This window comes from Sapajus apella, unplaced genomic scaffold (genome assembly GCF_009761245.1).
Source record: "Sapajus apella isolate SASKATOON/1434 unplaced genomic scaffold, GSC_monkey_1.0 scaffold197, whole genome shotgun sequence".
Taxonomy (NCBI): domain Eukaryota; kingdom Metazoa; phylum Chordata; class Mammalia; order Primates; family Cebidae; genus Sapajus; species Sapajus apella.
Genome location: NW_022437137.1, coordinates 668,990 through 688,843, shown reverse-complemented (window position 1 = coordinate 688,843; position 19,854 = coordinate 668,990). Strand labels below are relative to the sequence as shown.

At 56.7% G+C, this 19,854-nt stretch overlaps 1 protein-coding gene and 1 long non-coding RNA gene across 9 annotated transcripts in view; one reads left to right on the top strand and one right to left on the bottom strand.

Annotated features, from left to right (window-relative positions):
• TOM1 (target of myb1 membrane trafficking protein) overlaps positions 1–10,167 on the top strand; it is a 46,882-nt gene extending 36,715 nt beyond the window's left edge. For 3 of the 8 annotated variants that reach the window (XM_032269719.1, XM_032269727.1, XM_032269726.1), the window contains 4 exons: positions 2,566–2,641; positions 7,943–8,002; positions 9,129–9,171; positions 9,254–9,559. In XM_032269719.1, coding sequence (XP_032125610.1) covers positions 2,566–2,641; positions 7,943–8,002; positions 9,129–9,171; positions 9,254–9,408 — 334 coding nt within the window. In that variant the 3' untranslated portion in view covers positions 9,409–9,559. Of the gene's footprint in view, positions 1–2,565; positions 2,642–7,942; positions 8,003–9,128; positions 9,172–9,253 lie in introns of all 8 variants that reach the window. The other 5 variants (XM_032269720.1, XM_032269722.1, XM_032269721.1 and 2 more) reach the window with 5 other exon arrangements.
• Positions 1–19,854, bottom strand: part of LOC116543823 — a 126,463-nt gene that overhangs the window by 26,160 nt on the left and 80,449 nt on the right. The window lies entirely within an intron of this gene.

Sequence of the window (19,854 nt, the reverse complement as noted above, 5' to 3'; positions counted from 1 at the left end):
ACATCAGGCATCTTCTCAGGCCATTGGTCCTCCTGCAGGCCCTCCCCAGGGCTTGGTTTCCACCCTAGCAGAAGATATCAGCCAGGGTCGGGCGTGTGCCTGAGCATCCATGTCCTCTTCCCTTTGCTCTCCTGCTTGGCCGGCCCCCGTATGCTTCTAGGGGATCTTCGAGCTCTGGTCGCCTAACTGGCCTTTTCTGCCTGCCTGGTGTCCAGCCTGCTCCGCCCTGCAGCTTCCCGGCCCCCACTTCACACCAGCCTGTGACTGGCTCTGCCTTGGCCCGCAGGGAAAGCAGCTTCTTAGCAGCCGCTGTTTCTGCTCTACCTTTGACCACAGCTGGCACCGTCACAGCCTTTCCTGCAGCCAGTCCCGTCCACTCAGTGCCAAGGAGCAGCGGGGCATCTGGGCAAGCTGTAGCAGGGATGCCTTGGCCAGGCCTTCACAGGGCAGGGGTGTCCCTCACCCCTCTGTCCACATCTTCATTAGTGCTGCTGTGCACAGAGGCTGTCTCTACAAGGAGCGCTTAGACAGGTGTCACCCCAGTGGCCCAGGTCCAGCCCCTGCCCACCAGCCTCATTGGGACCACCTGAGGAGTGACCCTCCATCCTCCTGCACTGGGCGTGGGGCAGCAGACCACACCGCAGGGGCTGCAATCCAGTGCAGGAAGTGTGGGCTTCCCCCAGGGGAGTTGCTTGGCCCTCCGCCACGACAGGCGTGGCCCTCGGGGACAGCCAGGCTTCAGGGCCATGTGGGCAGGAGAGAAAGGCAGGGGAGGCGAGGAGTGCTTAGGAAGGGCAGATAGTTCTTTTGAGCGAAGGGAAAGCATCGGTTTCTGCGTATTACTGGGGCTGGGCATGTTCTTCAGCCTTGCCCACAATGTGCCAAGCATGCGTTCGAGACAACATGCCACCTCCAGACCCTCAATTAGCAGGCCTTCTCTGGGTCAGAACTGAGCAAACTTACGTCTCCCCCTGTGCCCCCCCCGACCCCCGCCGCTGGCACTGGCTTTAAGGTTGGCTCCAGCAGGGCCCTGCGGTAGTCACTGGCCCACTTGCCATGGATGGGAGCCATGTAACCAGGGAGAGGCTCAGCTAGTGGCCACACACCACCAGCAAACTCTGCCCCTGGTGGGAAGGAACAGACAGCAGCAGTCTTCAAAGTGACTGCCTGGGAACAGGGGGTCTTACCCAAGCCCCTTTCAGTGCCAGCCTACTCCATTCCCAGGAAGGCAAGTTGATATTGCAAGAGTTCAATGAGGCCAGGCACGGTGGCTCACTCCTGTAATCCCAGCACTTTGGGAGGCCGAGGCGGGCGGATCACCTGAGGTTGGGAGTTCGAGACCAGCCTGGCCAACATGGAGAAACCCCATCTCTTCTAAAAATATAAAATTAGCCAAGAGTGATGGCGGACACTTGTAATCCCAGCACTCAGGAGGCTGAGGCAGGAGAATCACTTGAAACCAGGAGGCGGACGTGCAGTCAGCCGAGATCTCGCCACTGCGCTCCAGCCTAGGCAACAAGAGAAAAACTCCATCTCAACAAAAAGATTTCAATGTAATGCTGTCCCAGTTCCTGAAGCTTCCAGTTAGACCAGTCCCTGCTTCACCAGAGTGTCAGGTGTCCTTATCCCTAGCAAGAATAGCAGACCAGAATTCTGTGGCTTCCTTCTTCACCTCAAAGCTGGACTGAGCCAGTGCTGAGGTCCTCTCTGCCGGCAGTTCAGGGCAAGAAGAACGGAGCTCTTTCTCTGCATCAGGACTGGGTTCCCAGTACCTGCCCTGACATCCCCACTGCAGCAGCTGGGAAAGACACCCTAGCCGCCTCTCCTCCTTAGCCAGCTTCTCCTCCGAGGCTATTCTCTTGCTCCCCAGGAGACTTAATTTCAAACATCAAACACAACACACCCCTCCTTGCGTCTCCTCATCTGCCCAGCAGCTGCACGGTCAGCCTCTGCCATGCCCAGCCCATCCGCCCTGCGTGCCCTCCCAGCTCCTGCCTCCCCACGCCGCCTGGCTGGCTAGCATCCTCCAGAGGACATTTAGAAGAGCTGTAACCAAGCTACCTCCCATGCTGCTGAGACCAGGGGTGGGGTGGAGTGCAGGTGGTCATCTCTGTGCTGGTGAGCCAGTGCAAGACAAGAGGGCACCTCACCCGCAGTGTACGGGTTTATTTTCAGCAGCAGAATGGAATCCCCATTCAAATACAACCTCATGCAGAACCACAGTCCAGAAAATAGGAAACAAGACCTGCTCAAGAAAGGGTCTGCAGGGAATTCTCCACGAGCCTAGGGGCGCTGGAGAGGTTTCTCAGTCTCCTGAGTTTAGCCAGTCTTGTTCGTAGCCATTGCTGGTCTTGGTCTCCCGAACCTCTCCAGCCTTTGCTGCTGCCTGTCACGTAGGTCACCTGTGAGATCCTCATATCCAGAGGCAGGAAATGAGACCCTTTCTACCATTTGCAGGCACGCCTGGAGGGTGGGAGCCCTCAACCCAGGACCCCCGACCTGCTCCATTCGTGCATCAGCCATTGGTAAGGGCAGCTTCTGATGACCTGGTGGTCTCTGTTTCAGGGTAAAATACGAAGCCCCCCAAGCAACAGACGGCCTGGCTGGAGCCCTGGACGCCCGGCAGCAGAGCACTGGTGCGGTAAGCAGAGGGCCCTCCTGAAGGAGGTGAAGGAATGCTCACACGCTGGGTGCCACTGCGGGCTAAGCCCTGGCTCAGCACATCCACAGGCCTTTCCTCGTTTGGCTCTCTGGTCGGTTCTTGTTGGCTAATGTGGTTATTCCCAATTTACAGCTAAGGAAACTGCTAGGGAGGCTAGGCCATTTGCCCAAGCTCACACGCACGGACTCACACCTGGGCTTGACTTGAAACTGGACACCAGCGGCCCTGGCTTCACATTCCAGCTCTACCGCTGACCAGCCCTGTGTGTCCTTAAACAGATGATTGGCCTTTCTGACCCTCAGTCTTTTGAGACAGAGTCTTGCTCTGTTACCCAGGCTGGAGTGCAGTGGCGCAATCTCAGCTCACTGCGACCTCTGACTCCCTGGTTCAATTGATTCTCCTGCCTCAGCCTCCCAAGTAACTGGGATTACAGTCACACACCACCATGCCCAGCTAATTTTTTGTGTGTATTTTTAGTAGAGATGAGGTTTCACCATGTTAGCCAGAATGGCCTCGATCTCCTGAGCTTGTGACCCACCCGCCTAGGCCCCCCAAAGTGCTGGGATTGCAGGCCTGACTGTCTCTATATCTGTACACTGGGGCTTATCCCAGCACCTAGACTTGTTTACAACAGAACACGTGAGAGGATGTATTCAGGGCGCTTTACAGGGAGTTCGAGCCCAGTCAGTATTATTCCTCTCTGCCTCTAGAGACTTTTTTTTTTTTTTTTTTTTTCGAGATGGAGTTTCACTCGTTACCCAGGCTGGAGTGCAATGGCGTGATCTCGGCTCACCGCAACCTCCGCCTCCTGGGTTCAGGCAATTCTCCTGCCTCAGCCTCCTGAGTAGCTGGGATTGCAGGCACGCGCCACCATGCCCAGCTAATTTTTTGTATTTTTAGTAGAGACGGGGTTTCACCGTGTTGACCAGGATGGTCTCGATCTCTTGACCTAGTGATCCACCCGCCTCAGCCTCCCAAAGTGCTGGGATTACAGGCGTGAGCCACCGCGCCCGGCTCTAGAGACTTTTTATTTGCAGGAGTGTGGGCAGAGAGGAATAAGAGCAGACTGTGAAGCGGCAGGGGAAGTGCCAGGGTGCTCCTTGAATTCCATTTCGTTCCTTGACTGCGTGTTGAGTGACAGCCACTTGTCTAGCACCAAGCACACTTTGTGGGTGACCCCACGCCCTTTAGCAAGAGCTCCAAGCACAATTTTCTCATGCATTTAAATGTGTATCTGGATGCGTTTTGGGCAATGTGAGAATTTCTGCTCTAGCAAGTGAGCACACAGAGCAAGTCTTATGGGAGACGGTTTGAAATAGCAGGAACTGTGAGTCCGGGGAGGGAGGTGGCGGGCCCGGGGTCGAGGAGGCTCGAGGCAGTGTGGGGACTTCTGAGGCCGGCATGGGGTTGGGGGTAGGAAATGAAGCTCCAGGGATAGATGGGACCAGAGGACCTCAGGGCAGCTAGGAGCACTGCAGATTGCATCCTACGTGAGGTGGAGGCTGCAGGGAAGTCTTAAACACAGGAGGGACATTTCTCTTACTTCCGATCCAAAAGGATCAGGATGGAAGCTAAGAAAGCAAGGAGGGCCAAGCATGATGGCTCACGCCTGGAATCCCAGCACTTTGGGAGGCCGAGGTGGGCAGATCACTTGAGGTCAGGAGTTCAAGACCAGCCTGGGCAACATGGTGAAACCCTGTCTCTACAAAATATTTTAAAATTAGCCGGGCATGGTGGCACACCTTTAGTCCCAGCTAGTCAGGAGGCTGAGGTGGGAGGATCACTTGAGCCCGAGAGGTGGAGGTTACGGTGAGCTGAGATTGCACTACTGTACTCCAGCCTGGGCAATGGAGTGAGACCCTGTGGCAAAAAAGGAAGGAAAGAAGGGAGGGAGGAGTTTTGGAAACCTTCAAGTCCACTCCACTGTGGGCACAGTGTTCGTGACTCCCAAGGGCACTCTGCCTCCGCTACCGGCTCCCCAGCATCTCAGGAGCCATTCCCAAGTCAGAACAGGGCAAGGTCTAGGACACTGGGGTCTGCCACCTGCACGCCTCGTGGACAGAGGTTGACTCCACCGCCCAGTGGGCAGTAATCCCAGCCAATCCGCTCCTGCTGCAGCCCAGAGACAGGGCTCACTTCCCCAGGGGCACACAGCAATCCAGGCATGACTAGAACTAGAGCCCAGGTGTCCTGGCTCCCGCACCACCTTTGCAGCCCACCCGCAGGGAGGAAGCACACCACGCAGCTCCACCAGCGGCAAAGCAGAAGCTGATGAGCCGGTTATCACTCATTTATCTCCGATAACCTGGGAGAGTTCAGCCCCTTCTGCCACATCAGGGTAGGATTTCTTAAAACTGTGTGAGCAAACACCTGCTCCTGGGTGCTGGAGTCCAGCTGGTGGTAAGGCCTTCACCCACTAAACCGTGAGAACACGATTCCCAACAGCAAAGTACAAAACAGCATCAAAACCGGGCGTGGTGGCACATACCTGCAGTCCCAGCTACTTGCGGGGCTGAAGTGGGAGGATCACTTAAACCCAGGAGTTTGAGGTTATTGTGAGCTGTGATCGTACCACTGCACTCCAGCCTGGGCAACGTAGGGAGACTCTATCTCAAAAAAGGAAAAAACAGAATCAAGTACCAATTGTGGGCAGCCCGTGTTTGCGCCCTGGGATTCAGAGCAGGTCTCACAGGTCCTGTGACGAAGTGGCGTTGCATGCTGTTTGCCAGGTTTTAGTTCCTTCACTTCCTGACAAGCCTGCCACGTGCCAGGCCCCACACTGGTCTGAGCTGGGTCCCAGCCAGGCACTGGGCCGTGGGCTGGGAGCTGGACTCTCATCTCCCTCCACTCTGGGGCACTAGGAGAACGCTTGGTGCCATGGATGAATTTGAAAAGATTGCATAAACTGATGTTCCTAAAACCTGGGTGCCCATCACACCCCTCTGGGAGCCTCCAGACCATCTGACAGCCACCTGCCCTGCCGTCCTGGGGTTGCTGAGGCCCAGCCTCTGGGATCCCTGAGGAGAGGGTTGAGAAGCTTTGTTTAGTTCGCCGTCACCTCTGCTCCAGCCTACTCGGGGCTCTGGCATCCCAGAGCTGTTGTGGTTCACCCCTTGGTGGGTACCACAATACCTGCCTCATCCCTCTGCACGGCCGCCACATCCACCACAATACCTACACACACACACCTACACTCACCACACACCCCTACACACACACACCACGTACATCTACACTCACTACACACCTACACACACACCTACACTCACCAGACACCCCTACACACACACACCACGTACATCTACACTCACCACACACCTACACACACCACACACCACATACATCTACACTCACCACACACCCCTACACACACCCCTACACACAGCACACCTACACACTCACACATACCCCTACACACACACATACACCTACATACACACCTACACACACACCCCTACACACAGCACACCTACACACACACATACACCTACATACACACCTACACACACCCCTACACACAGCACACCTACACACACACATACACCTACATAAACACCTACACACACACATACACCTACATACACACCTACACACACCCCTACACACAGCACACCTACACACTCATACACCTACATACACACCTACACACACACCCCTACACACAGCACACCTACATACACACAAGGCAGCAGGCCTCCTGACCCAAAAGGCGTGCCCTGTTAGAAGCTGTGCCGCCCAGTGGCCCTGGCGCTGCCGTCCCTCTGCCATCAGCGTGACTCTCTCTTACTCAGATGGGAGGCAGCCGTGAGAAGAGCCTCAGTGACTGGATGGTGAGACAAGGCATGGTGAGCAGCAGGGGCCAGGCCTGGCCGCCGAGAGCTGGGGCTGCTCACAGGGCTCCTGCCAGGCGTGGGCATGGGGCACGGTGCTGCTGTGTTAGGGAGTGGGACCCGGGAGAAGACCCAGAGGAGCATGGAGGGGCAGCTGAGGGCCCTGCAGGGCCCCTGGGCTCAGGCTGTTCCTAGATTGGCCCAGCCAGCCCCGCTTCTGCAGCTCCTCTGTGCCCAGTTCCCGCTCTTGACTCTTGGGCAAGGACAGGGCAGCCCCTCTGGCAGCTAAGAGGCGACTGGGACAGCACACCAGGAGAGGGAGCGGGTGTGGACAGCTGGGGCACTTGCTGCTGCCGCTGCTGCTGGGAAATCGGCTCCTGTCTTCTCTCTGGCTCTGCTCCTGCCTGGGGGGCCTCAGGTGCTGGGTGACGGAGCTTGGAGACCAGACTGGCCTGTTCGGGGAAAGACTCTGTCTTTTCCAAAATAGCTGACTAGTAACTAGTGCTACTAGTGTCGTTACTGACAAATAGTATCTAGGAACTGGCATTTCTTGAACACCTCCTCCATGCCAGGCCCTGTGCCAGGCTCTCGACATCCATTCTCCCATTTCATCCTCACAGCTGCCTGGGCAGTAGGTACTGCTGCTAGCCTCGCCCAGAGGGTGAGGGAAATGAGGTGCGAAGAAGCTAAGTGACCCACTCAGAGTCCCGCTGTGTTAAGGGGTGAGCCAGACCCAGATCTTTCTGACTCTGAAGTCTGTGCCCATGAGCGCCAACTGGAGTCTGCCGCTGCAGAAGCCGTTGGTGGAGAAAGCCTCCAACAACTCCTGGCCCTGTGTGGGAGCCATCGTGGCACAGCCCAATGTGAAATGTCCCCATCTGGGTCTACCCACCTGGCCTTGTCTGGGCAACTTGGCACCTCTGTTCTCAGGCCCTGCTATGCCCTCTTCTATCATGAAGTCTGCATCTGCAGAGGCACGAGGGAATGGAACCTGGGGACCCCTGGCCCACTAACCATGTCCCCACCCCAGCCTTCATGGCTGGAGAAAATGCCTGGGGTTCATCCCTGAGCTTCCAGTGTCCTTTTTCAGATGCTCCTGAGCACCTGCAGCAGTGGCCTAGCCCCTGCCCCAGGCCATTGCCCAAAGCCCCTCCTCCAGCCTAGAACCCTGCCCACAGGGTGTGTGAGAACTGGGGTCCTCTCCTCAAGGGGAAGGAGCTCCCTCTGACCCCTGGCCCTGCTCCAGCTGCTGGGAGCTCTGTCTCCTGGCTCTGCACCTCCCTCACTCACACCCTGCCACAGTGGGCCGAGGGTTGAGTCCAGGCAGCTAGGCAGCTGGGGCCTGGGTGGAAGGCTGCCCAGGGCCACCCAGCTGCAGGGCGCTGAGCTGGTACTACCTTGTCGCCCAGGGCACTGCCCTCCCTGCCTCACCCTCTGCCCCTCCTTCCAGATCCCAGTCACACAGGCCTGCCTCATGGAGGACGTCGAGCAGTGGCTGTCCACTGACGTGGTACGTTGGGGCCCAGTCGGCTCAGACGCAAAGGCTCAGGCCCCTCCTCACCCACACAGCGGGAGGACCCGTTGTTCTCACAAAGAAATGACCCATGGGGCCAGGGTAGAGCGGAGGGGCGCACTTCAAGTCCCCATCTCCTGCCCCCTGCCCACCTCCTGCTTGGCACACTCCCCCTCCAAGAGAAGGCCTGGGCACAGTAGCCTCAGCTGCTTCCCAGAGCCTGCTCCCAAGGTGAGACCCAGTGGGTGTCAGCCCACACAGGGATGTGGCAGGCTAGAGAGGCTGACCAAGGACGCGTAACGGCGCCAGGCTCTTCCCTGCAGTAGCTCAAGGAGCCTCCAGTCATTAGCAGAGGGAAGCCATCACCAGCCTGTTTACAGATCAGATGATAAGCAGCTGTCCTCTAAAGGGGAGCACCCAGGAGGAGGAGTACGGGTGCCAGGAGACGGGGACCCCAATCCCTGCCACCCTCCCAGGCAGCAGAAGGAAGGAGAGGCAGACTCGGCTCCCACCCCAGCATCTGCCGCCCCCTTTCTGGGCACCAAGGCCCACATGGGCGCCTGGGCACTTCAGGCCCAGAAGCTGCCTCCTGCAGGTGGAGAGGCCGTTTCTGCCCAGGACTAAGCCACAGGGCAAGGACTCGGGCTCTCTGACTGCTGGCAGAAGCCTCGCCCCCCTCCCTAGTTTGCAGTGTTAGCATGAATGGCCATCGGTCTCTGGGTAGGAGCCTTTCTCCCCGGGGGTGAGGACCGTCCACCCCTTGTGACCCTCCAAGGAAAGGAATCGGCACCCATCCAGGACCCACTGGGCACCAGGTGCTGGGCTTGGCGTGCGTGTATTATCCCATTTCAGCTCCCCAGCAACCCTTCAAGTTAGCTTCGACTCCCCCCCACACCCCACCTGCATTTTACAGAAGGAAAAAACAAGGCTCAGGAAGTTGGGTGCCACCTAAGGAAGGCCCCATGGTTCAGAGGAGCCCAGGTCCTGGGACTCAGGGCGGTGCGGGGCGCGGAGCTGGGACCCAGTGCTCAGGTTCAGCAGTCCCCGACCTGCAGCCCCACTGCCCCGGCTGACTGTCCTGGGGCCCGGCTAACCTCTGCCTCTTTTCCTTCTACCTTCCCAGGGAAATGATGTGGAAGAGCCCAAGGGGGTCACCAGCGAAGGTAGTAGTCCCCGCCCCTGTCCCACCTTTCCTTTCGCCAGGGCTCTGGCCTCAGAGCCCATGCTCACCCTCTCCCTTTCCTCTAGAATTTGACAAATTCCTGGAAGAACGGGCCAAAGCCGCAGATCGACTGCCCAACCTCTCCAGCCCCTCAGCCGAGGGGCCCCCGGGTCCCCCACCTGGCCCAGCGGCCCGAAAGAAGACCCAGGAGAAAGATGATGACATGCTGTTTGCCTTATGAGTGTGGGGTCTGGCACCCTGCAGCCCAGGTCCCTGCTGCTCTCACACCCTTAGGCTGGGGCCTCCCTCCCTCCTCTGGTGTTAAGGCTGCTTTGGGGGTGTCTCGTTACCCCCTCTTCTCCTCCTTGAAGATGGAGCTGCCCCAGCTGCGGCTGGGGGCGTAAAGGCGGCAGGATGAACTGGGGGACAGATCAGCGCTGCCTTGGGATCTGGCTGCTCTGCCTCCTTTCCCACCCCAGCCGACCATGAGACTGCTGAGAAGTGGAGCCCCCAGGACAGGCTGGCTTGCTGGCTGGTTGACCCAGGGTGACTCTCCTTCACTGAGTGATGCCCTGCTCTGGACCCATGCCCCAAGGAGCCCTTCAGAGCCCACACTGCCAGTGGAGGCCTGGCTGGAGGCTGGCCACACTGGAAGTTCTACCAAGCCTCCGGTCCATTCCCTGCTCTGCCTCATGGGGCCCCATGGCTTCGGCCGGCCATTAAGGGCAGGGTGTGGAGGTGTGGAGTCCCCCTGAGGAGCTGCGTGGCCCGCATACAAAGCTGCAACTCTGCACGCAGTGGGTGAGAGGCTGCAGGTGAGGCTCCAGGGGATGCTGGATGGTGGGCCCAGCTTCCCTCCACTGCCCTGTCCATACCCCCTCTGTTCCTCCTGGCCAGGCACCATGGCACGGGGCTCACCTGTCGGTTGATCCTCTCGTACCGGGAGAGGTGCCTTTTGTATCTCCAATTAAAGGTAGAAAACCACCCTGCTAGCAGCATTGTCAAGTCTCCTGGTGAGAAATGACTTGGCCTCACAGAGGTGACTACTTTGGGCGGGGCTGGGGGCCACCCAAGAAGTGACATCTGTAGCTGGTGCAGGCGGAAGTGCCGCCTCCTCCCATCTCACATGGCAGGCTCCCACCCAGAGGATGCATGCCTCCCTGACTGACGTCCCTCCCTCCTCAAGGCACTGCTGTCCCATGAGGCCAGCTCCTGCCCTGCACAGAGCACACTAATCACAAGGGCGGGGACCCATGTGGACTGCATGGGTGTCCTGGGTAAACAGGCCATGGGAGGATGCTGGCCTTCCGAGGCCGGGTGCCAGGCACTGCCTGGGGCTCCACACTGGCTTGTAGCATCACAACAGCCTGGGAGAAGCGAAGTGAGCATCCTCGATGTCTAGATGTGGAGACTCCAGGAACCACATGAGCCACCCAGCTCGGGGAGGGACGCTCGTGCCGTTGTCACATGCCAGGCACATCCTCACACATAAGCGCATCCTCCCGATTTTCCAGGCACCGAAGCTGTTGGGACGCCATGGCACACGGTTCCAGACGCTGGGCCCCAGGTCAGGCGCAGGGGGCCCGTTCTTACCTCCATGGCAAGTCAAGAGCCCCAGGTCTTGGGGTACCACCTTTTCAGCTGTGGGATCTCTAGGCCAGACTCCCCGAGAGTCACTGCTGAGGCATGTTGGAGCCTCTTGGCCCAGGACACAGTTGAGGAACAAAGGGGGCTGGTGTGGAGCCTGAGCGATTGCGTCCACAGGGGCCTGGGTTCCTAGGGGAGGGCCCGGGCCTGTGTAAGCAGCCACCGGTTCCCATGGGCAGTGGGCAGGCAGCACTGCCGTCCGAGGTGCGGTCTGGAGCTGGGCACACAGGAGACCAGGCCCGGCCCAGCCATCAAGATGGAGTTGGGGCAAGGAAAGCAGCTGGAGCAGGCACGGTGGCACCAGGCAAGGGAGCAGGAGGTCCTGCTGCCATCAGGATGCTCATGATCCAGGCCAGGCACCCTCCGCCGCATCCAGGGTATCTGTGAGCCCCTGCCGGGTGCTACCCTGGCCTGGCCCTTTCCATACCTCACAACAGCCCTAGGGGGCCAATGGTGTGGGCCACCAGTTACAGGTGGGGAAACTGAGGCTGGGGGAGGCAGGGACTTGCTTGGTCATACACTACGTCATGGAAGACTGGGACCCCCAACTTTCCTCACTGCTGCCTCACCTGCCTGCCCCACCCACACCACTGCCTGCTTCCCTCATTCTCCCCCTACTTAACTGGGGCCCCATTAGAGGGAAGTTGTGATTTTACAAAGATCAAAGCTGAGGCGTCCTCTCCCTGTGTTACCCAGGAAACCCAAGGAAATGTCCACAGATCGCTCCCAGGGATGGGGGCGTCCCAGGGCCCTGCTAAGGGTCAAAACTGCCAGGTCGTTCATTCCTCCCTGTGGGTGCATCCCCTTCCAGCCAGCTGCACACAGCACAGCGTGAGGTACCCACCAGACAGAAACCAAACGGCAGGTGCCAGCCGTGTGGGGTCACGCGGGAGGGAAAGGGACAGGAAAGACAGAAACTCATTGTTCCCTGCTTTGAAATGAAGTTGGGACACGATGCCCAGGGCCAACAGGATGCTCTCTGAGGGCAGCCCAAGGCTGCAGAGGTAAGATGGGGTGGGCAGGACCGCAGGGCCTTGAATGCCAACAGGAAGCAGCCCCTGCAGAGGTCTCTGGCCCCTTCACTGTCTGGAACAGTCCTGAGCTGCCTGAGGGCCTCCTTCAGAGAGAAGGCTCCTGGGGCTGCGTGGGGGATGGGGGGCGCTGGCGGGAAGTCTTCAGTGCAGCCAGGCTGGGTTTCCTGGCAGCAGGCTCTGAGGCCGCAGGCCTGGGCCAGATCACTTTACAGCTGCAGGAAGTCTTGGACCCAAGCAAATAAGGGCCAGCTGCCTGGTGGGGGCCTACACCTGGCACTGCAGGGCAGGATTAACGAGAGGCCGCAGCTCCTGCTGGGCCAGGGGCATGGGGGGAGGGGTTGAGTGGAGCTTGAGGGGCCAGTGGGCAGGCCTGGAGGGCAGCCCCCGGGGCCTGCCTTTGAGGAAGACTTTGACAGAGCCTCCACTGAGCCCTCTCCCTCCTGGCTCCCCTGGGCACCAGGATCCCACCCTGCACCTGGATACTGACCCCTCCACCCACCCCCTGCCCTAGTGTCAGTACCCACCTCCCTGACCAGCCACTTCTAGGCTGTGTGACCTTAGGCAAATTACTTAACCTTTCTGTGTTTCCATTTTCTCACTTGTAAAATGGGTGAATAACAGTCGCTCCCTCATAGGGTTGTGAGGGTTGACTGAGCCAACAACCCAGCATGTACCATGTAGAAAATGCTCCGTACACGTCATTGTCATGGATGGTGCCCCCCCCCCTTCCAGAATGGCCTCTGCTCCAGACCCCTGGCTCAGAGCCCTGCCTCTCAAGACTCCTGAGTAATTTTGGGGACCCCTGCTCAGCCTCTGGTATTGTGTTCCCAGCTCCAGAACAACCTCTGTCCCTACTCCCCACTGGGGGAGAACCGGAGGAGGAAGGATGGTGTCTGTCTTTCCTCCTGGTCTGGGCTGTTACCCCTAAGAGGGGCCAGGGCTGTCTTCATCCCGGCAACAGGAGAGAGGCAGAATCCCCGCGGCGGTCCTGGATTGGGCTCTGCTGACTCACAGTAGGCGCTTTAGGAAGCCTCTGCCCTCTCCTAGGTGGTTGCAGGTGGGCCCAGCTCTGAGTCCTGAGCATGTGCTCTGGTCCCGCTCAGAGTCAGTCTTCCAGAGCGACCACGAGATGGCAGCAGCGCTGTGTGTACAGGGCTTGCAGGGGCACTAGGGTGGGGTCCACGGCGGCCAAGTCAGCCCCTCCCCAGTAGGGATTCCGGGAGAGAGGGGTGGGTGCTGCCGGCTCCTCCCTGCCCCGAGCGAGCTCACAGGCACGCGTGCACACACACACACACACACACACACACACACACACACACACGTGCTGCCGGCTCCTCCCTGCCCTGAGCGAGCTCACAGGCATGTGTGCACACACACATGCAGCCTCTGACTGGTGGGGCTGAGTAACAGTGGTGATGGGGAGTCTGAGGATCTGGCTTCACCACTGGGCCCTGCTGTGTGATCGCACAAGTGATTTCATCTTTAGAAGCCTCAGATCTTACACCTCCAGACTCACAGGGTTGTGGGGAGGATTTGGTAAGACAAGATGGGGGCTCTGCCACGGGAGCTTTGGGTGGGTGAAAGCGAGCCCAGTCCCCTCCCTCTCTTTACAGAGCCCTGGGTGTGCCCTCGATGGGGCCCCTGCTCCCACACCTTCTCAGCTGATGCGCTCAGATGCACGTGCAGTGCCGTTTCTGTCTGCACATGTAGACAATCATGAGCTCGCACAGTAACTCCAGCTCCACCACAGATTCCTTCTTTTCCGCCCTTCCCCTGTGTGTAACTCCCCTCTCCAGCAGTGAGAAGCCTGCTTCCCGCTGTCCGTCATTCCTTCACTGCCTCCATCCCGGCAACAACCAATCTCTGTTGCCACCACTGTCCCATCCTGCCCAGTGCTTCCCACCCTCTCTGGGTGGACCACCACCACCCTGCCTCACAGACAGAGCCCATAATCCCAGCACTATGGGAGGCCGAGGCTGGTCAGGAGTTCAAGACCAGCCTGGCCAAGATGCTGAAACCTCGTCTCTACTAAAAATACAAAAATTAACTGGGGGTGGTGGCAGTCACCTGTAATCCCAGCTACTCAGGAGGCTGAAGCAGAGAACTGCTGGAACCTGGGAGGCAGAGTTGCAGTGAGCCAAGATTGCACCACTGCGCACCAGCCTGGGTGACAGAGCAAGACTCCGTCTAAAAAAGGCCCTACCTCCAAATGCAATCACATTCTGACATACTAGGGGTTAGGGATTCAACATATGGATTCAAAGGGATGAGGCAGCCATGGATTGCCCTCTGCTGCCCTCCAGGCCCTGGTCCATTCTCCAGGCACACTGCCCTTTCCCAGGTGGCCACTGCATCTTCAGTGGGCCTGCCACATGAAACACACACCCCCACTCCCTGCCCCCTGCCCTAGTAGGAGTTTGAGGGTGGTTAGATTCATCCGTGGGCAGTCTAGGATTCGCCATGGGACCAGGAGCAGAGCAGGGGAGAGCAGGGGTGCCGGCAGAGTGGAGGGAGACACGTGGGGCTAGAAAAGTCACCGTGTACGTTGTCTGTGTGTGCACGTGCCAGAACACAAATGTGTGAGTTGCCCTGAGCCCTACAGGTCACTTAGGCTTCAGAGGCCGCTGCACCCCTTCAGGGAGAAGGCTGGCTGCCAAGGCAGGGCCCTCCCTCAGGGATCATTTCTCAGGCCCAGACAGGTGCAGAGACTTGCCCAAGGCCACACAGCAAATTTGTATCTCTCCACACTGCACTGAGCTGTTAATATTTTTCCCTTTTGTGCATCAGTAATCAGACTTTTTTTTTTGAGACAGAGTCCGGCTGTGTCACCCAAGCTAGAGTGCAGTGGCGCGATCTCAGCTCACCCCGGGTTCAAGCAATTCTCCTGCCTCAGCCTCCCGTGTAGCTGGGATTACAGGCGCCCACCACCACGCCCAGCTAATTTTTGTGTTTTTAGTAGAGACGGGGTCTCACCATGTTGACCAGGCTGGTCTTGAGCTCCTGACCTCAAGTGATCCACCCACCTCAACTTCCCAGAGTGCTGGGATTACATGCATGAGCCACGGCACCTGTCCAAGACAACTTTGTCATGCTTGAAAGTGACAAGAAAGTTAGCAAAACTGCCCAGGATGTCACGAAGTACTCTGGTGGAGGATGGGCATGGTTGAAGACTACGGTTGGAGAAAAGGAAGCTCTGTCATGTCCAGGCTTGTGCACGGTGACTTTGGATCTGCAGGCTTGGGGAGGGAGCTGGAGAGAGCTGGACTGCTCTGCATGTAAGAGGGAGGTGAATCACACCGGGCCATCTGGAAGAGGGGCTGAGCACAGAGACAAGAAGGGGCAAGGGGAAGAGAGAGAAGGCAGGAGAGGGTGAGCCACTGTGCCCATCCCAGGCAAAGAGTTGGGGGAGGATCCAAGGTAAACTACGGGAGTGGAGGGAGGGAAGGGAGAGGAGTAGCCAAAAGATTTGGAAGAACAGATGCTTCGTTAAATTGTTCTCTGGGTGCTGTCTTATGTCACCCCTCTCTGAGGCCCCTAGATCTTTAATAAGTGCTCTGCTTACAAGTATTTGTCAAGAGTAGGTTTTGGGCCAGGCACGGTGGCTCACACCTGTAATCCCAGCACCTTGGGAAGCCAAGGCGGGTGGATCACCTGTGGTCAGGAGTTTGAGACCAGCCTGGCCAACGTGGTGAAATACAAAAAATTAGCCAGTGTCTACTAAAAATACAAAAAATTAGCCAGACATGGGGGCAGACGCCTGTAATCCCAGCTACTTGGGAGGCTGAGGCAGGAGAACTGCTTGAACCTGGGAGGTGGAGTTGCAGTGAGCCGAGATCTCACCATTGTACTCCAGCCTGGGCAACAGAGCAAGATTCCATCTCAAAAAAAAAAAAAGAGTAGGGGTAGTGTTTTGGGGAACTGGAGAAGGGGCAAGTTTCACGTCTGAGTCAGCACAGTTCAGAGCAGAAAAAGGAAGAAGCTGGGACGGCAGGCAGGGGAAGTAGTGAAAACACAAGTGCCCGCGATGGCTGGAATCTTCAGGAGGACTTTGGGCTTTTACTGGACATGTAGTTAGGGGAGGACTTGGCCCTTCCCTCCATGACTTCTTCACATGCTGCCAAACACCTTTCTTTCTTTCTTTCTTTCTTTCTTTTCTTTCCTTCCTTCCTTCCTTCCTTCCTTCCTTCCTTCCTTCCTTCCTTCCTTCCTTCCTTTCTTTCTTTCTTTCTTTCGTTCTTTCTTTCAAAGAAACTGGATCTTGCTCTGTTGCCCAGACTGGAATGCAGTGGCATGACTGTAGCTCACTGCAACCTCGACTTCCCCTGTCCCCTGTTTCCCCCACCTCCTGCTCAAGCAATCCTCCCACCCAGCCTCCTGAGTAGCTAGGACTACAGGCACAAAGTTCTTGCTTTTGAGGACCTTTTCCAAACAAATATATATGTGTGTATATATATATATATGTTTGGAAGTTTGGAAAATCTCCTCTCACTGGACGAGAACTTGAATGGGGTGGGAGTAACTCTATATAGAGAGAGTATGTATTCTCTACATATTTGTCGCGATCCCATCTCTACAAATATATATATATATATATCTCTACAAAATATATCTGGCAGCTTGGTGAGCTCGTTCAAGTAAATACCAGAACCAAAGAGCTTTGCAGAAAAGCAACTTATTAGGCAGAGAGAGAGAAAGATGTATATGTATATACATATATATATTTGTAGAGATGGGATCTCCCTATGTTGCCCAGGCTGGACCAACCTCTGAGTTCAAACAGTCCTCCCAGCTGGGCGCGGTGGCTCACGCCTGTAATCCCAGCACTTTGAGAGGCCGAGGCGGGCGGATCACGAGGTCAAGAGATCGAGACCATCCTGGCCAACTTGGTGAAACCCTGTCTCTACTAAAAAATACAACAATTAGCTGGGCATGGTGGCATGCGCCTGTAGTCCCAGCTACTCGGGAGGCTGAGGCAGGAGAATTGCTTGAACCCAGGAGGCAGAGGTTGCACTGAGCCAAGATTGTGCCACTGCCCTCCAGCCTGGCGCCTGGCAACAGAGCAAGACTCTGTCTCAAAAAAAAAAAAAAAAAAAAAACAAATGGTCCTCCCACCTCAGCCTCCCAAAGTTCTGGGATTACAGACATGAGCCACTGCACCCAGCCGAAAATATATTTCAAAGGGCAAATCCAACCATGTTTTACAATACCCACACCCCCAAAACCCAACACACATACCTAAAACTTTTCTCTTGTTCTCAGGCTGAAGACCCACCTCCTGCCCTGGCCTCCAGGGCCCCTGGAATCTGTCCCCTGACACATAATTCAATTTCTCTGCACTTGAGACACAGGCTGTCTTTCCCACCTCAGAAGTTTCATGCCCTGATCACATAGCCTTTGTATGTGCTATTTCCTCTAAAACATGTCCCCCACGGTGGCTCACGCCCGTAATCCCAGCACTTTGGGAGGCTGAGGGGGGTGGATCACAAGGTCATGAGTTCAAGACTAGCCTGGTCAAGATTGTAAAACCCATCTCTATCAAAAATGCAAAACTTAGCTGGGTGTGGCGGCGGGCACCTGTAATCCCAGCTACTTGGTAAACTGAGGCAGAGAATTGCTTGAACCCAGGAGGCAGAAGCTGCAGTCAGCTAAGTTCGCACCATTGCACTCCAGTCTGGGTGACACAGCGGGACTCTATCTCAAAAACAAAACAAAACAAAATGCCCCCTGCCCTTACTTAACTCATTCATCCTTCAGGCCTCAGCTACAACGTCACTTCCTCAGACAAGGTACTGTAATTTCCTGACTGCTCATTCACCCATCATGGAATTCACCTGCACAATTATGCTGGCAAAGAAGGATGGGAGGACCACAGATGGCTTAGAATCTCTCCACAACCTCCACCTCCTGGTTCAAGCGATTCTTCTGCCTTAGCCTCCCTAGAAGCTGGGATTACAGGCAGGCGCCACCATGCCTGGCTAATTTTGTAGTTTTAGTAGAGATGGAGTTTCTCTGCCCAGGCTGGAGTGCAGTGGCGCAATCTCGGCTCACTGAAACCTCTGCCTCCGGGGTTCTAGCAATTCTCCTGCCTCAGCCTCCCAGGTACCTGGGATTATAGGCACCCACCGTCACGCCCAGCTAATTTTTTGTGTTTTTAGTAGAAACGGGGTTTCTCCACATTGGTCTGGCTGGTCTCACACTCCTGACCTCAGGTGATCCATCTGCCTCAGCTTCCCAAAATGCTGGGATTACAGGTGTGAGCCACCACTCCCGGCACCAAAAATTGAAAAAAATAATTTTTTTTTGAGTCGGAGTCTTGCTCTGCTGCCCAGGCTGAAGTGCAGTGGCGTGATCTCGGCTCACTGCAACTTCTGCCTCCTGGGTTCAAAGGATTCTCCTGTCTCAGCCTCCTGAGTAGCTGGGACTGCAGGCGCCTGCTACCACACCCGGCTAATTTTTTGTATTTTTGGTAGAGACGGGGTTTCACCATTTTGGCCAGGATGGTCTCAATCTCTTGGCCTTGTGATCTGCCCACCTCGGCCTCCCAAAGTGCTGGGATTACAGGCGTTAGCCACCGCGCCCAGCCCCAAAATTGAAATTTTCCAATTTCTCATTATAAAAAATAATAACAGAGAATGTCTTGCCTGGTGCTGAGTTCCAGCTGCCCCTTCAGATGGGCACGGTCTGCACCCCACCAGCTTGGCTGGCCAGGCGCCCAGCCACCCTGCAGGCCCCGGGGTTTGGGATTTCTAACCTGATCCAACATTCCTGGGTCCCACATTCGTTCCATGAATCCCCATGAGGACGAGTGGCTTGCCCATGGTCACACAACTAGTAAGTGACTCATCAGGGACCAGAAAGATCTAGAATCTCGGTGGGGGGTGGCATCCAGCACCCACTCAAATCCTCCAAATGACCTCCAGGGTGGACTGTACCTCAGAGTCGTTATGACTCACCTCTGGCACTGGGCACACCCTCCCTAAATCTATGATTCCATCTGGATCTCAAACAAATTGGGGTTCTGTTACTGAGGGGAAGAGGGCGTGGCCGCTGAGGAGACAATCAGCAGTGCCCACCACACTGCCGTCCACTGCACACTCCGCAACCCACCCTCACTTGCAGGGGAGGAGGGGGCTATGAGACGTTTCTGGAAGGTGATCGCAGGAGCCAAGATCGTGCCACTGCACTCCAGCCTGGGCAACAAGAGCGAAATTTCATCTCCAGGAAAAAAAAAAAACTGGTAGCTGGGCTGTTTCCCTGACCCTAGGGGTGCAAGTTGAAAGACATATGGGAAAGAATGTGAGGAGGGGCTGGGCCAGTGAGGCCGAAAAAGAAGAGATGGAGAGAGAAGGAGAGACAAGGCCGTGGCCACCGAGAGAGGAACCTGGGAAGAGAGCGGCAGTGTCTAAGCGGGACGTCAGTCAGGGTGGGCCAGGCAGTGCTGACCCAAATGTCTAAGGTTTGCTTTTTGCACAGACCCACGTCTACTGAAGGCTGCCGGGGAAGGCAGTCAGGGACACAGGCTGTTGGAGAAGCCACCACCTCAAGCACTGCTGGTCCGAATCTGAGGGAAAAGAGCTTGGAGGGCGGCCAGGGAAGGTGACACATGTGTCCCACCGTGTGCCACTGGCCACCAAGGCAGTCAGGAAGTACGGTTCCACAGTTTACCAGGGAGGTGCGAGCACGGGTCCCATGGGGCGCTGGGGGAAGACTGTTGCCTGGTGTGTGGAGCAGCCACTCCATAGACGCCCAGAAAGCCTGGATAAACAGGGCATTTGTCCCTTCGTGGGCTGGATGTGCCCCAGCTCTCCTCTCCTCACTGCCCTGGACTTGAACACAACCACACAGGGAGACCAACTGGGAGGGACCGTGGCCAGACCAGCCAGGGACATGAAGCTCAGCTGTGAGGGCGTCACAGCCCTCATTCATTGATTGAGTCATTCCTTTTTTTTTTTTTTTTTGAGCAGAGTTTCGCTCTTGTTGCCCAGGCTGGAGTGCAATGGCGTGAT